We start from the raw sequence: 17485 nt of genomic DNA, 5'->3' as shown, positions 1-17485 counted from the left end.
GAGTGAGCGAGCACTCTCTGTGGGCTTTGGTTGCTGGCTGGGGTCAAACCATGACAATGAGACTTTTGCCTTTTTTTTTCCTGAAGACAGCCATCCCTTATTTTCTTCTTCATGAAATAAAAATTCATGCTATATATATGACAAAACTTGCTGAAGAAATAATCACATGAGATGAGGAAAGTAAGCATTTTAAATTTTGTCTTCAGCATGTCCTCCTTGGGTTTTGTTCTTGCTGCTACAGCTTTTTCAATGTTAAAAATTTTTGATGGTTTATAAATCTAATATTGTTATACACTTGACACTTCCAACCTATTCCTAGAAGATCTCTTTTGAGACAGATTTACTTTGAAATTGGTAGAAATTGATATAGAAATATTTTTTCTTGAGCTACTATACCTCTACAGATGAGGTAGTCATGAGTCTATCTTGGGCAAGCCTGTATGTTTTATATGCAGGACTGTCTCCTTTTAGTAAAATTACACATAATTTAGACCTGATGTCTTGTTTATCTCTTATCTTACTCTTCAGTATATAGGGTCAATTAGTGCAAGGCTGCAAATTGCTCAATGACAAGACCTTTCTGGTCCTCAACCAAGCAGGCTGAGGTCACAAGGAGTTGTGAGGGGACATTGCCAGGACAGCAGACTCCAACAAACCCAAGGGATATTCCAGACCATATGACCTCATGCTCAGGAGGGAAGATGAAAAAGGAAGCAGGGAGTGATCAGAATGACAGTATTTGTCTTCATAAGCCACCATGATTCACAGTAAAGCCTTGCTTTCCTCAGGATGAACACCTGGCTGCTCATGGGAACAGGTGAGTGAACTTGTTTTACTTTGCCTATTAATCTTCTGCCTTATCTCCCAGTGTTATTGCTGTACAGAGATAAGTATTAATAGTCCACTGTTAGCAAATTATTTTATCAAGATATATCTTCAATTTGACCATTACTTAAATAGTGTGAGTTATTTCGTGATCCTGGGGCAGGAAAGTGCACACAAAGAAGTTGTGCTAATAAAACGTCAGCTACACCGTGAGGACCCACATCCTGAAAGACACTGGAGAAAAGCACAGCACAGCAACAAGCATTCTCAAAAATGCAAGTCCAAGATGATAGCTGAAGTCTATTAGCCTTGATCCTTGCCTGTAAATCAGATGCTCCACTTCTATTTGCATTAAAGGGCATCACAATCCCACTCTACCTGGAAAACAGTCTCTAAGACATGCATTTTAACAGGCTCAAGAATTCTGTTGGAACTATTTTCAGATTATCACACCTCTTTGAATATTTCCTATGTTCCTCCTTATATAATGCAACAGTAACATTCTACAGATACAGACATGAGGGATAAAAAATAAATTTATTTACTGTTATTTATAGTCAACTTTGCTTTAAGGATTTGATAATTTTATGGCTCCCTTAGTATTTATATCTACGAATGACTTCAGATGAGTTCATCCTAGCAACTGTCAGCCCTCAAAAATTAAAACACAGATGAGCTGCATGGGCTTTCTTTTGTTTGTTTTTTTTAGCCCCAAGCTCATGAAGAATGAGAAGAATACAGATTGTTTCATAAAACAAGGAGAAAAAGCAGCATCAGCAAACAAGCATACAAAATTGATTTAAAATCTACACTGTATTCCTCAAAGACAGGAATATTCAGGAGTTTTATATGGGAAGAGAGAGACTAGATCTAATATCCAGACCTACTGGATGATAAGAAGTTCATTAAATAAATCTTTCAGGCCTCACAGGCAAATAGAACTACAACCACTTCTATCCTAGGACATTTTTATTGTTAAAAAGATTCATTTAAAACAGAGTAGCATGAATTACTTCATCAAGATCACTGCTATTATAATGAATCATTAATATCCTAGTGAAAAATTTATTATTATGAATAATGCATTCAAAATGATGAGACAGAAAATGAAGCATTACTCTGTGAAGTATCAGAGAAAATCAAAGTGATGTTATGAAAGCTGGCAAGATAACCATCATTTTTTGTTCTAAATCTTTCTAGATGTCTTTTCAGATGCTTTACCTTTATTATATTTTCTTGTTGAATATTTATATTTTAACTAAAGAAAAAAGTATGTTAAACAACATTCTTTCCTTTCTATGAAATAAATGTCCAAGTATATCCATTTCTTTGTCCACAAAACCAGTTCTGCCCTCAGGAGGCCCATTTTTGTCTTCATAATATTTATTTGAGCATATGTGATTGTGAAACACAACCCCTTCTTTGCAATAAACAGCATAGTTATTTTTGAAACTATCTACTGCATATATACCACAGTTAGAGGAGGCTTAGATAAAATGTGTTAGATGAGGCCATTTTGATAGTAGCACTATGCTCAGATAGGGAATCAGGTCTCAAAGTAATAACCATTTCAACATAAATGACACAGAATAAAAACTTGCTACAAATATAATAATCGCTTTCTTTTCTGTGAAGTTAGAATCAGAGCAATCACCTTGTCTCTCAATTTGCAATACACAAGTTGCTCTGTGGCTTACTGCAACTGAGTTCAGACAAGCAAAATAACAAGCATATTATTTGGGGTGGTCTTCTGCAGCTAACTAGTTTTAAAGTAAATTAAAATCAATTGAAAACACCACACTAGACTCCAGCCAAAGGACAAAGGAAAAATTATTCATTTAATGGGCATTAAATATTCCTTTTATTCTTGATAGACTTGATTTGTCCCTTCTCCTCCACAGATTTGTGTATATTACATCAAAGCAAGCAATGTTACAACTATTGTTGCTTTGTGACATGAAATGACAATTAAAACACTCAGTGGTACCTTAGAATTTGATGTGGATTCCAAAAAGCAAAGCCTGTTGCCAAATCCTTCTGCAGCAAGACACAATTTCTGTTGCTCCTTGTGAACGGTTGCAGTGCACTGCAGAACCACTTCATCATCCTACCAAAAAGAAAAAGCAAAAAGAGAACTAGGGTTATGTTTCTGACCCAGTAAGACCTATGGAAGCTTTTAGAAAATAATTGTTAAATGCACAAACTGTTTTCCCTGAACACAAGCAGAATCAAACCCCAGCATATTTTTTTTATTTTGAATTGTAAATGTGAGCAAATCAATTAAAAGAATTTTTTCTGTTTACCTATCCTGGTAATAAAAGTCAGAGCAGGAGTTTTATTTTAACTACACACAAAGTACACAGGAATTAGTATTTCTTTCATAGGTCAGCCATACAATGCAAAGAAGTAGAAAAGCTTCAAATCAGTTAATTGATGGGTACCATATACATGTGAATTAACTTGTTTTGTATATACTGCATGTATTCTAGTTAGTGCAATTTGCTTAGAAGGTTGTAAAGAAATAAGGAAATAAGGAAAAAATATTCTTCCTATCTTCAGAGTCATTTTGTACAAATAGTTCATAAATTAGTGGTTTTTGCACTTAGTTGAAAAGCATAATCTTGTATAAATAAAAGATTTTACTTCCAAAAAGCTAGTGCCTATTCACTGCTGCTCCTTGTAAAAGCTGTGGAGAGAACTACCCACAGTTTCTTAACAGAAGGAGGTGTGGTGACTTGCTGAGACCTTTGCAAGCAAGAAAAACTGTGATAGAAGATAACAAAAGTATGATGACTAAGCAGAGTGCTGAAGCTAATCAGAGAAAGTACTACCACTATCTTATACTGAGTTTAATAGACTTAATGAACTTTTTTATTAAGTGCTCTGTGCTTATCCTAATGTGCAAGCATATAAAGACAGACAGGAAATACTCAGAATTAAAAGGGAAAATAAGTTATTGGGAGAGCTGTCCCATGGCTCTGCTAAGTATTTCAAAGAAAGGAAGGTCTAGGAGAAAGCAATGATATCTTGTACACAGCAAAGCAAACAGTGTGTTCCTTAGTCCTTAATATGTATTAACTAAAATTTTACAAGACTATTTACTGTGTAGTAATAGTAAAAGATCTTATCAACAAGCCCTAAAAAACAGAGGCAGACCCTTATTTAAATCACAGTTCTTTTAAGTAACACAATCAGCAGCTTAAGAATCTCTGTAGAAATATGGTTCCAGTTAAAGAAAGAAAATTGTGTTGCAATGAATCTATTTTCTAGCAAAGATTTTTTGTTTTAGAATAGAAAAAATAGCATCTCTCTATGCATTCTGCCAATTCATTTATGAGTTTCCAATAATAAATTTCAAATTAATTACTATGAAGAGGACATATTGAACACTGTAAATAAAATTCAATAAATAGAACAATAAAACTACAGGATGAAGTGTGCAACTGGAAGCAGGCTATGACTTGAAAAATGCATGCATTAAAGCAGGAATGTTTACCAAAGGAGTTGTTCTTATAGGCAGTTTGCTACAGAGGGACATTCAGAAAAGTTCATCAAATTAAATGAATGCCTGAATTTAAATTGAACTGAATCATTTGAAGCCACCCATAAACATTTATCCTGAATTAAGCTAGTTTTTCATTTGTTCCATTTACTTCACACAAATAATTTAACTAGACTAAATTAAATTGTATCTCAATCAGAAAAGAACAGGAGCTTACATAGGGTTTAATCGGACACTCGAAAAAATTAATTTCTGCTACCCTTTTTTAATTGTTCCCATATGTAAAAGGTAAGTGTAGGTAAAGCAATTTTCCTTGTATACCAGCAGAAGTGCCCATGCTGCAATCCACAGTCAATTGTAGAGGTGAAAAGTAATAACTGCTTCCAGTCAGGCATTAAATCCAAAAAACGTAAAACATGCATACGCTACTGGTGAAGCTCACAACGTAAAATCACAGCTAACAAAGAAAAATCCCTGAAGGCCAATATCAAGGATGGAAAAGACCACACATACAGACCTAACAGCTTTGTTGTGTACTCTTTGTAAAGCTAAATCTTTTAAAACCCAGAGCATTTGGGGGGGAGAGCAAGTTGTTGGTTATGTTTACTTTTTAAAGCACTAAATTACTATTTCCTAATCTTAATTACATTTGATTAAAATAAAGTTTCTTTTCAGGTTAAAAATAATGATGTTAGATTGAAGCTATAGAAATACACTCTCCTTCTTCTTTCTCTTCCTAGCCTACTTCTTCCTGAAGTAACCACCCCAGCAGAATCAAAATTTCAGTAACCCTGTCACCATTGTCCTAGAATTGTCTCCACAAAGCAGCACTAAAGAAGATTCGAACATTGTACCTCCACAGCCAGAAGCAAACAACATAATAAGGCAACTTTCTACTGAAATGAACCACTAATTTTGTTTTGTATTGCCCCATTTTCTACCATTGTAAGCCAGGTTTTTAGAGAACATCTGAAAAGTGCTCGACATACCCCATCTACAAAAATTATTGCATGCTGACAGCAGCAAAATATAAGTTGGTTTGGAGCAAGTCCCTAACATACTTAATTTTAGTTAATGATCTAATGTATTATACACTTCCCTGTAAACCAATTAAGCTGAATTACCAGGCGCACATGTATAATGCAGATGCTGACTGCCAATGGATTAAGAACAGGAATACAGCAAATGCTAAATTTCTTGACACACAAACTTACTCGATACATTTTGCAAACGTTTTTGTCTTCCTTCTCTGTGCAGTGTGTGGCATACACAGATTATTTTGTTACATACTTGGCAAACAAAAAAAAGACATTTTATTAATAAATGCTTACAAGTTAATGAAAGTCAATCACTCTCCCATACCATTTTCCAAAGTTTGTTTCAGGGTTGGTAGGACATGTTCATTAAAACAAACTAAATTTCAACTCTGTTATATTTTCTTTGTTTTCTATGGAGATGTTCACAAAAAATGTTCTCTTAATTCAGGCCTCAGAGTCACAGTGTTGTGGAACTTACTGTTCTAGTCCAGGTAGTGTTGAAACAACTGGCACAGAGGTTAAGAAAGATGTGATGCCATTGTCAGATCACATGAAAGGTAATTACAGATAATGAGTGTCACACACACACAGAGCTCTAAGTTACTTTGCATTTCTGTGCCAATCATTATAGAATTGTCTAATATAGGCTTCACATTAGATTCAGTCTTCCAACACTTACTGACTATGTGTTCAGAAGATTTCCTATAGATATTCAACTTGACTGTGCTGCAGAATTATTTTAAAATACATAATTCCATTACATTACATTTCTTTAAAGCAGACTGGTAAGTGGGCAACCATCTCATCAGTGTTTTTCTAAACTGTTTTCAAATCAGGAAATGATAAGCAGTTTCAGTATGAAGAGAGCTAAATTTCCTTATCTTAAGTCACACCACCAAAGAGACCTTCATTGAAGGTCTCCTTGTTCTTATACAAAGAACACCACAATATGCATCATACTAAATGTCTATTAAAGAAAAATATCTTTCAGATATTTTTACATCTTGAATTATGAGATGTCTCAAACTGGCTCATTCCTTCCTATTATCTTCTGATATTAGATCATCATCGCTTTTCCTGTCAGGTCAACATAATTCATAGTTCAAAGGGCTGTAACTGTAGCCTTCAAAAGTTAAGCAAATACATCAACTCTCTTCACACATGACTGAAAATTCAAGGTGTAAAAGGCAATGCAAAGTTCCTGACCATAATGCTGGTGGCTTTTAAACACATCTGAGAACATTATTTAATATTGCAGCAAACTAAACAGACAAAGATCTGAGAGTTCAAGAAACCACCTTCAAGCACAGGTGTCTAATGCTAAAATGTAATCACTTGTACAAACTTTTTATCCATATGGAATATAAACTCTTGGACAGAGTGTTTCAAGACATGTAGAAGTCTGTGCATATCTGTGCATAGCTGCACTGATGATATGAAGTGCATAGCCAAAAGAACAAAACCTAGTCTTTTATCGTACAGTTACAGGTCTTTGTAATAGATCAAAATAACACACTTTGACAAAAATAGCATGTCTCAATAATTTTGAAATAAATGAGTTTAGTATATACTTGATTTCATTAAAATGCAAATAAAAACCAGTATCTATATGAACTTCAAATTTATTTTAAAGTTCATATTCAAAACAACATATTCAAGATTATACAAAGTTTCTCATAGTTTTGAAAAAGCTTCAGTACAGCTTGGAAGAAAGAGCAGTAGCACAAACCCAAAATCCCTGCAGTCTTTTCCACTGACAGGTATTTTTACTACTCTTGTTTTGCTGATTAATCATCACTTTGGTAAACATCTGTCTGTTTCCTCCATAGAAATTTGAAATGTTACTATTTCCATCCCAATTCCCTGTCATCATAGCATCTTTCACTAGTAAGTCCAAAGACACTGCTTTGTCTTCTATTTTTCCAGGGTGTGGATACTGAAAGAAGAGGCATCTCAAGAGCAAGGGAAAGTAGGTCCCAAAAACCACACAAATTCTGCGCACACAATTATCAAATGTACAAGGAAATGTCAGTCACTATAACAACAATGGAGCACAGTCCCAGGTGTATTACATTTACTGCATCTAAGTGTGAATCTAACTTGGGAAGCTGTCCATTTAGTTTAGATACTTCAATGAATGATTCTTCTATCCATTCTCATTCATGCTTCAGTTCACAATCTGAGGTGCTTCATGACACTAAGGAATTCAGAAGAGCAGTAATTAATCTCCATCCCAAAGATATGGATGTGAGGAGCAAAGAGGATACTATCTAGCTACAATAACAGAGCATGCCCACAGGAAGACAGAACTGGCACTCACACTGCCCAGCTGACTGATAACCTGAGCCAAAAAGGTATTTCCCCCCCTAGGTTTGAGGACTGAAGCACCATCTCTATGAAGACAGGACTGGAAAGTTGAGCCTGTTCTTCCTGAAGAGAAGTTGTGTGGAGACCTCATGGCAACCTTCCAACATCTCTATGTAGATATGTTTTCGTCATATTGTTCACACATATATGCATGCATATATTTTCTTTTAATAGTCTTACTATGTCCTATTAAACCCTGAAAATTGTCATCTCCCATGTAAAGTCAGTTCTGACTAATCCTTAACCTTCTCAATGTAGTTCCATTAAAGAACAAGTGTCTGGCAATTCCCACAGGTGGGCACATCTACAGTGTTAGTACCTCTTCAACATGGATGTATCTGGGATTTAGAGGGTGGAGTACTTGCTGTGGCATTTTCCTGGAAACCTGATACTTGTCGGTTTGTTTGGTTGGGTTTTTTTAAAATACCACATTCATCATGTTTGTTTTTATTTTATTTTTATTCTGCACATTGTAGTCCTTTAAGCTTTTAATCATTTCACATACTTCTATAACTTCTGAATTCATTCATATCTGCTAATGGTTTAGTGGGGAGTTAAAAGATTGAATAATTTCTTTTTTTTTCTCCATTCTCTGGGAATGCAAAATACATTTTCCTACAGTATGTCATTCTCCTGTTTTACAAACTATCCCATTACTACCTCCAAGTGTTTTACTTTATCCATGCAAGAAGAGCAGAGCATTGGAGCCTCTACTCTTGCTACAATCCTCTGCAGAAAAAGGTGAAGACAAAGTAGCAATATATTACAAGTAATACATTTATTTAGAAAAACTGTATGCTACAGCCTGAGGTGCTTTAACTCATCACATCATGACTACGATGTTTGTGTTTCCCTTCCATTTCATGACAAAAACAGGCAACCTTTTCCAAGTATTTTCCTTTATTTTAGATTTTATACTTTATATTTTACTTCTTTGCAGAGAATGCAACAAATAACACATGAGTTATTACTAATCTAAATAAATTTCTGTGCTCTTCACAATCTGATTATACATAATTACCTCTCAAAGATATAATGCTGACTCTGTGTTTCTGTGTCCTGACAATATATGAATTCTGAATAGAGAACAGAGAGTGTCACATTTACAAAATTCAACATTCAAAGATTAAACTTTGTAAGTTATGCTTGTACATTCAAATTCATACTGTTGTTTTTTATGACAAATACTGCAGTTAGTGGAAGGTTCCCTCAACTTCCATATGCTATAAATCAGGATCTCAGGACAGACTTTATTTTAATATCTCAATTTTTAATAGGTCACAGAGGCAGAGTTCTGCTTCACTGCGTCCAATTTACTGTTCAGCTGTGCAACTGAACGGTGCAATAGGAATAGGTGCCACACATACTTTAATCTATTTTGTAGATTTACAAATAGAAGTTTAGCTAGTACAAATTGCTTTCTGCCTAGGGAAACTGTAGAATACCTTCTTGACTTACAAACTTCACCTCAACTTCCCTTTGTCTTGTTGGGATAAACACTAGATTACAGAGTAGAATAAAAGGTTTGAAAGAGCTATGGGCCATCAAGCACAAGACACAATTGCAGACAACCATATGCTATCTGCTAACAGGATAATAGGGTCCACAAATCAATCCCCTAACACGATCCTAGACATCTGATCAGAAAAAAAAAAAAAAAAATCAGATGTGACTTTTTTTTATGCTAGGCATCTGAGTAACATACATAACATGCTTTGAGTCTTGACAGAAGTCCTACTGATTGCCCCAGAGCCTTTTCCTTCTGTGATTTAGAAGGTAAAAGGCTACAACAGAGAAGTCAAGTAAAAAGTTAAGATGGTGTTTTTCCTTCTCCAAGTCCCTGCAGACAACAAATAGAAACCAAGATTTATAAAACACCATGTACATAACATGCAAGAACTGTGATCTGCAGAGATTAAATAGCTTTTCAACAACTCTACAGAGGACAGCAACAGAACACTCAGAGAGAAGCGTTACTGTTAATTCTATTCTTGACTAATCAGCCAGTCAACAAACTACCAAATTTTAAATACCACTTTAGGACAATGACTCTAAAGCTTCTGGCATCTGAACACAAAGACTGTGACAGAAGTAAGAAAAGGTGACAAACTTCTGATTACTCTACCTGAGCCTGAACCACAACTACACTCTCTTTGGTTGCAGATCACCATTGCAATAGTGCAGTTCAGCCATTTAGACTCTTCATTTTGCATAAGGGAAGGACAGAGAGCAAAAGGACGAATGATACTTACAGGAGAAAAAAAAAAGGAAAGATTCAGGAATACTGCTGGGATGAAGTCTGCTTAGGTGGTGGGAAAACTTGGCAACACTGGTATTTTTGTCACTAAAACATGGAAGAGGGGACAGGTTAAACTGGTTCTTAATGAATTAAAGAAATAAGCATTAGACAGTTGGGGAAAAGTTTTCAGAAAATAAAGCATTTTTATAGACCTGTTTAGAAGCCTAATCATTATAAGACTGCAAAAACTGCACAAGAAAGCTTTTTTCAGGATGATTTATGCATAGCTGAACTTGTCTTAGGATGAGAAGAGGAGATGCCTTTTCTGGTCACGCAATTCTAACTGGTCTGAACACATTTAATTGTACAAGTTTTAGTTTTATCCTGTAGGAGGAGTAATTTCCTAAGAATTCAACCTTATTCCAATGGAATCCTCCTTTGAGAAAGAAAACCCCAGGCAGAACAGATGGAATTCCAAAGGACCAGATTAGCTGGTATTTCTCAATGCAGGACTATGAAGCCAGCTGCTAGTACAATAACCATGTTACCTCCTCCTCCTTCCCCAAAAAGTTCTAACTTAGTCATCAAAACAATTTGCAACATTACAGCAATGTCATAGCAATCTGCAGGACTAAAGACACATGGCAGAAAAAAAAAATAAAAAGGAAAACCAAACCTGAAGAAAATAGCCCATGTTGAGTCACATAGATTCCTAATCTTTACTTGTCACTGAAGTAATGACACAAAAAGCTTGTCTGAAAGTAAATACTAAATACAAGGGAAAAAACTTGTTACACACCACATGAACAGTGTGATGCTATATGGCAAAGCAGAGTTTATCTGGGAGCTGTGCTTCAACACTGCAGAGTGTCTCAGACACAGTGCCCATCCTAGTCTGTGCATTCCACAGTCACCCAAGGGAAATGAAAGGCATGATCAGAAGGCAATGAACAAACAGAATGCACAGCTCCAGCACAACCAGGTAACAAGGCACCTTGTGTGCTCTGAGAGGTGCTCCATGGAGAAACAAGCATAGCACTGGCTTTGGTCTGGCTGGGCACTGCTGTGGTGTTGTAGGTGACTGTAACCTTCAGCTGCATATGCTAGCCAGACACCTTCTCAAGCAAACTACTTACTAGTGATAGCAACGTGCACACAACACTGAAAGCAGATGTTCTATATACACATAATCCAAATGCTTCCTCTCTAGTTCTTTTTTCCACTGAGTCATCATGAAATAGTGTCAAATTTAGTTTCAGCATTCATGTGCATGTGCTAGCATGTTCTTGATTGACTTCTGCTGTGTCTGCTAATGATCATATTCCCAAATAAGATGGTTCATTTTATTATTTCGCACCTTCTGTGGTCCTACAGCCTTTAAAAAATGCCAAGTTCAGCTGTCAATGTCTAATAATATATTTGTTTGTTACCATACTTAGCAATGGCTAACTCTGCATCTGATAAAGTTGATGGAGTGGTGGAAAACATCTGCAATGAAGTGTAGCTACTAAATTAAACACAAACATCTGGTGAGCTGATTTCAGCTTCTAACAGCCTCAGTACTTCAAATTTATCTCTGATGTAATTCACCTATTTTAGGAATTTGGTAAGAATCTATTGTGTTCCACCCTCACTCACTAGTTCTAGGCTATGCCTCTTCTGCACTCAAAAGTGTGATCACAGCATGGGAGATCTCCATGCTATATTTGATTTTGCTGGTGTGAATAACAGTAGCAGTAAAGACAGAGGTGAGAGCATGCTAGAAAAGGTGTCCATAATATTCTGCAGGCAAACACAAGATTATCTCTATTATCTGAGTCAGTTAGGAAGGTAGAAAACTGACTTTAACAAATATCAAAGACTTAATAACTCCACAGCACTCAATAGCTAATAAATCCTGAGCCTCACCAGTATCTGAAAATGCTGTATCTGAAAATAATCACTGAAGCGTTTTCATTTTACAACACTTTTCTGAGAAATACCTCATTAATCTCAGCTGAAAAACAGAGGCACTTGTTAAAGTAAATAATTTGTTCAAGGTCATAAAATACTGAGACTCAAACTGAACAAACACACTTTTTTTTCTGTATATGGAAACTAATGAGTTCCAGAGCAAGAAGGCTCTAGGAACACACCTTTCATGAACCAGGTCCTCTCACTCCAATTCAGACTGTGAAAATTTCCCCTCAACACCATCCCTTTCATTCAAGAATATATGAGAAAAGGTTTATCAGCCCTCAGTCTTGGATCTTGTGAGCAGTCTCAGGCGGCTAAGTCTGTAATATGACCATCTGCTTGAGTCTGCACATTCCATCCTAGTTCACTTTCTCTTTCCTTCATCTTTCATCGGCAGTATTTCTTGAATTGTTCCAATTCAGTGCTCTGACAAGCAGATATTTTTCAGCAGCCCAATCAATCATGCGACTTTCCCCTCCAATTCCCAAAAACTCACCTATCATTCTGTTTATTTTTGAAGCAGGGGCAAAGATTCATTCCCATCTTCATCTGTTTCAGCCATGTAACCCTCCGTCAATATTTTCCCTGCTTTAATTCTGAAACTGCTGTAATTTATGAGATTAACCCTTTCACTCCACACATTTGCTGAAAGATACTTCATTTCCATGAGAAGTCTATCACCTTTCTGAATTCTTCTTAGAGCAAATCCATTTTTAAAAATTCTCTCAGACTCTGCAGAAGTTCACAACTTCTCCTCTGAGCATCTTTGATTTATGACCTATTCTTTCCTGTAGACCATTAATAAAATCATTAAGATGAGATGTGGTACCCTCCCATGAACATGTTGAAAGAGCTATTGCCAATATTCCATCTCTACCCAGCTTAAAATGCCACCAAGGGCCATCATGTAGCTGGACCTGAACCATATTATGAAACCCCAAGCAATCATTACACTGAAAACCCAGTTCCTAGACATCCTCACTATATAATCAAGTGTAAAACAGATTTCCATTTTCTCATTAAAGATATTGGTTGTACCATCAAAAAAGGGACCAATATCCACTGTCTCTAAAGAGAGCTGCTGTTCAACGTTTATCTCTTCTTAACCTGCCCCAATGTACCTATTTCGCAAAACATCGATGTACAAAATAAAAACTGCATCAGTCTTAAAACACAACACTATAAACTTTATATCTAAGAAACTATAACACCTAGATACCAGGAAATAAATGTCTTTTGTAGGAACAGTGCAGCTGACAGGAAGAACACTAAATTGACAGAAGTGGCAGATGAATTTCATTCCCAGATCTCCCACCAAACTTCTCATTTGTCAAGTTACTCCCCTGTGGTTAAGACCTTTTTCCCAACTTATTGGTTGTGTTTAGCCTTTTAAAAAAGGACTCAGAAGAAAAAGTCTCCATAAGTACAGTGCTAGGAAGATATATACAACACAATAAAGCAGCTGGAAGTCTGCTTGGTGGCCTTACCTGCAGCACCCTGGGACCAGGCAAAAATGAATAGGTCAGAGGCTTGGTTCCAAGGCTGCCTGTGGCCTGCAGCTGAGATATTTTTCCTGTTTAGCACAATTATCATCAGGTTTGAACAGTACTCATATTTTGCAAAATCATATTATTGAAGTCTTACTACTCTTCTCAACAAGTAAAGAAGGTAAAAAGAGGTAGCAGGATAAATGTGAACTGATATATTGAAACAGCAGTGATTAGTGATATTGACTACACCCAGTGACTCAAGTCAGAGATACACAACAGCAGGAGACCACTATCCTCCTCTGAATATGTAACTCTTTTTATGAATTAAATTTTTAATTTCTTATCCAACTATCCCTGAAAAAAATTCCATGGCATTTACCTCTGGATTTCCAGATATCTCATAAAAAATTATTCTTCTCAGGTGTACTCTGTTATGCCCTGATTTTCTAACCCCACCACTTTAAAACTTCAGTTTTAAAAGCCCCACTGATACTTCCTCTACCTCAGTTCTAATGATGCACACACAGTTGACCACACTGAGCAGCTGGAAAAAAAGGAAAAGTGTTGGCCTTTCCATACACCCAGGGTTGTCACTACAAGAAAGACAAAATGCCAAACAGAGGACGCTTGATCTTGATCTCATTTAGAAACAAATATATAACCTAGGATATTACAGTTTAGATGTATATTTTGTGACAAAAATAAAACAATTTTTGTTTTGGGGGGAGGATGTTCTACCCATAATACCAGGTGCCAACCCAGGCAGCAGCACTGGGATAGCCAAGGATGTGAAGCCTGCTAGGCAAGGTTGAGAGGGCCCTTTTTTTATTGTCAGGCATTTTAAGTCCTAGTAATGGTCTCAGCTTTACAAGGAAAGTGTTATCAGGAAAATATTCTTCCAGCCAGGAACCTCAGACCATATTGACAGTTCTTTTTAACTTTACCTCAGTTTTGAATCACAGTAGTTAGGCTGTATTTATTTCAACTTTAATCAAGTTATATGACAAGCCACATCACTGCAGCCCTGTTTTAGTGAACTCTGCTTCAAAAAAGATGCTCTGGACAATAGTAATTGAGCATTTTATTTAACTTGCCAGCTCTACTTTTGCCATACTTTTATGATAACAGAAAGCTTGAAAAAATAGTATTTTGTTTTTAAAACTATATTTCAAACCAATGCAATATAATCCATAAAATTGCCCTGATATATCCCAGGAAAAATATAATTAAGTAAAAACTCATTGTTTTATTTGAGACATCATGACATATCATGATCACATATCTTACCTGGCAAGAGCTCTCCCTAGCAGCAGTTTCTCAACCACTTATGACCCATTTACTCTGTATAATGTAAAAAAAGTGTATAAGGGCTGTAAAGTGACAGAACTCTTTCCTAATAGCAGTACAGAAGATGATACATGGAAGCAACAAGATGTAATAGGCAAGGTGTGAAAATAATCCCAAAATATTTTGACAGGAGCCAAGTGCTCTAGGTGGCCTCTAGGCTTGCTGTTTCTGACATTAATAGGCTACTTCTTGGCAACTCCTGAAATGCCGTGAAATAGGGGATGAGGAGGCAGATCTGTGGCATCCTGAAATGACACATCTCCAGCATCAACACCTTGAAAATTCAAACACCTGAACAGGTCTTATCTGCAGCATTCCCTCCTCAAACAGAATATATTTTCTATTTTACACCAAAGCTGACAGGCAGGGTCTGCCAAAGGTCAGATTTCTGTGGCAGGATTTAGGTCCAGATCATCCAGCAGCCCCATAGCCATGCATTTTAGTGAGCATAGGATATTGCTCTGTACTCTACCAAGTGCTGCAACTTGCTACTCTTCGATCAGTACTGGAGAACACCAGAGAATGCCTCCTCCAGAGAAGGATACGGTGTTCATTTTGTAGCAATTGCATTGCCATTCCATTTCCATTTTTTCTTATAGAATGAAAAGTAATTTTTGTATTCAAAGACTGAAAGATTCAGTGCAATAGTAGCATAGGATTGACAATTTCTGCATAAGAAATGAAAGCACCCTGAGGTAGAAGACTTGGTTACTAAAGACTCTGTGAAGGTATTAATAGAATAGTAAGCAGATCCCCATGCATTCTGTGCAGATCCTGCCTTTTGAAACAGTAAAAAATTAGGGTTTCCTAAAAGAATTTTTCTTTACCACAGTTTTCAGGGTACTCAGTTATTTTATCATTTATCTTGAGTCCTTCACAGTCCTCCTGTGGAGCTGAACAATTCAAGGAAAAGCTGGAAGATTGAAGCAACACACTGTATACTGCTAACTTAGAAACACTAAGGAATTTTCAGGCACACAGGAAAATGGCTTTCTATCACCATGTTCTCAAGCCAGCAGGTAACTCCTCACAGATTTTAATCAGGTGCAGTGACAGAAGGCTGCAGTGAACTGTGAGTCCCAAAAATATGTTATTAAGCAGATGCAAAAATACCTTTCAGGCTTGTGTACATGTTGCAATGTAACATTCAGAGACAGCTCGATTTTATTTCCTGTTTATTCCCTTGAACAAACTCACCAGTTATTGTACATGAGCCAGTGAAATGGAAAATTATCATCAAGAATATTGAAACAGCAGGAATATGTTTCAGCTACTTCAACTCTTTCAAATGCTTCAACACACAGAATTGTGCACAAGGACAAACTTAAACCTATAAAACATTAGTTTATATTTGTATATTCATGTTTTGTTCTTTCATACATAAAAATATATATATTTTTTTACATGACATGGGATAAATTATCTGCTTCACTCTGCTCCCAACTAGGAGAAAGGGCAAAAAACCCAAACATCAACAAATTCTTGCCATGTCTGTTTATACATTGGAAATAATATTTCTGTATTACATTATTTTAAACCCTACATTTTCCCCACCAAAAAAAAAAAAAGTAGATTAATAATGGCTAAAAGGAAAAATTCTCAAATACTGATTTCATGATCATATGCTGAATGCCATTTTTCCCATTTTTCTTTAGAATAAGAAATTCTGTCATTGCTTCCAGTGTACTTTGAGAATACTGGGACAGTAAAAAGTATCATGTTATCACAGGAGCTGTATCTGAAATACTAGAAAACCTTCCAGAATATGTCAGAATTGCTACTAAAGACAATAGAAAAATAAACATTTTTATTTCTAGTATAAGGCTCTATGTATAGCTTTTTTTCCACAGGCTGTTCTTTATCAAGTGCCACGCTTGCTAAAAATCACACTATTAGTTGTAAATCAGAGACATCTGAGAAAGAGAAAAGAACATTTTAACCAGGGAATGGATTTAGAATAATGGCTTCAATCTGAGCCAAAGAAAATCAAGGCTGGATCTTTTAATGTTGGACAGTTTTTCTCTAATCTTCTTCATTTGTTACATGGCTCAAGAGCTGTGCTGGAATATTTTTAAATTTTAACTCTTAATGTAAGATATGTCTAACTCACAGAATACAACATAATAACTCATATACTTATTACAAAGAATTTCACTTTTCATTACTACTTTTGTTCTTTCATTTTAACTGATGCTTTAGCATCTATTATTAAAACAAAGACATAATCCACAATTTCATGGAAGTTTTCACAATCAAACACAGTACATTCATGTAAGTTCATTTTGGGAAACAATTACATTTCAATGCTTGTCCTCTAAACTCACTAACTGTAGTGTTTACCTTAACAACTTTTAAGTATGGCAGCGAAGCTATGCTGACAATCATCTGTGTACCAAAGAGACTAAGAACCATGAGCCCTTATGTGTTTCTTTTGGCTCTGCTGAGTCCATCTGGTTCACTGAGCCCCTGCAAACCCTTTAGACTAGGATGTACCACCCTTAAAGCACCTAAAATTCACTCAGCTCAGTCTGTTTAGCTACATCTGTCACTCACAGCTACTCAGCTTCAGCTTCCTTTGCAGTGGATGGCAGGACATCCGTTTTCCAGAAAGCGATACACCTTGTGAAACCAGGACTAAAGAGAGCCCTGGTAAACCACCCTCTGCAGGTATCTACTCCTCTCCTTGGACTGTCTCAATGATCAGCTTAGGCTGGTATGACCA

At 36.2% G+C, this 17485-nt stretch overlaps 1 protein-coding gene across 1 annotated transcript in view; it reads right to left on the bottom strand.

Moving 5' to 3' along the window:
• RYR2 (ryanodine receptor 2) overlaps positions 1-17485 on the bottom strand; it is a 384696-nt gene that overhangs the window by 285432 nt on the left and 81779 nt on the right. Inside the window, exon 2 of the mRNA XM_066546800.1 lies at positions 2813-2932. Within this exon, the coding sequence (XP_066402897.1) occupies positions 2813-2932 (120 nt within the window). The remainder of the gene's footprint in view (positions 1-2812; positions 2933-17485) is intronic.

The sequence above is a fragment of the Molothrus aeneus genome, chromosome 3 (genome assembly GCF_037042795.1).
Source record: "Molothrus aeneus isolate 106 chromosome 3, BPBGC_Maene_1.0, whole genome shotgun sequence".
NCBI lineage: Eukaryota > Metazoa > Chordata > Aves > Passeriformes > Icteridae > Molothrus > Molothrus aeneus.
Note: the sequence above shows the minus strand (reverse complement) of the source record. Positions and strands in the feature narration are given on the sequence as shown.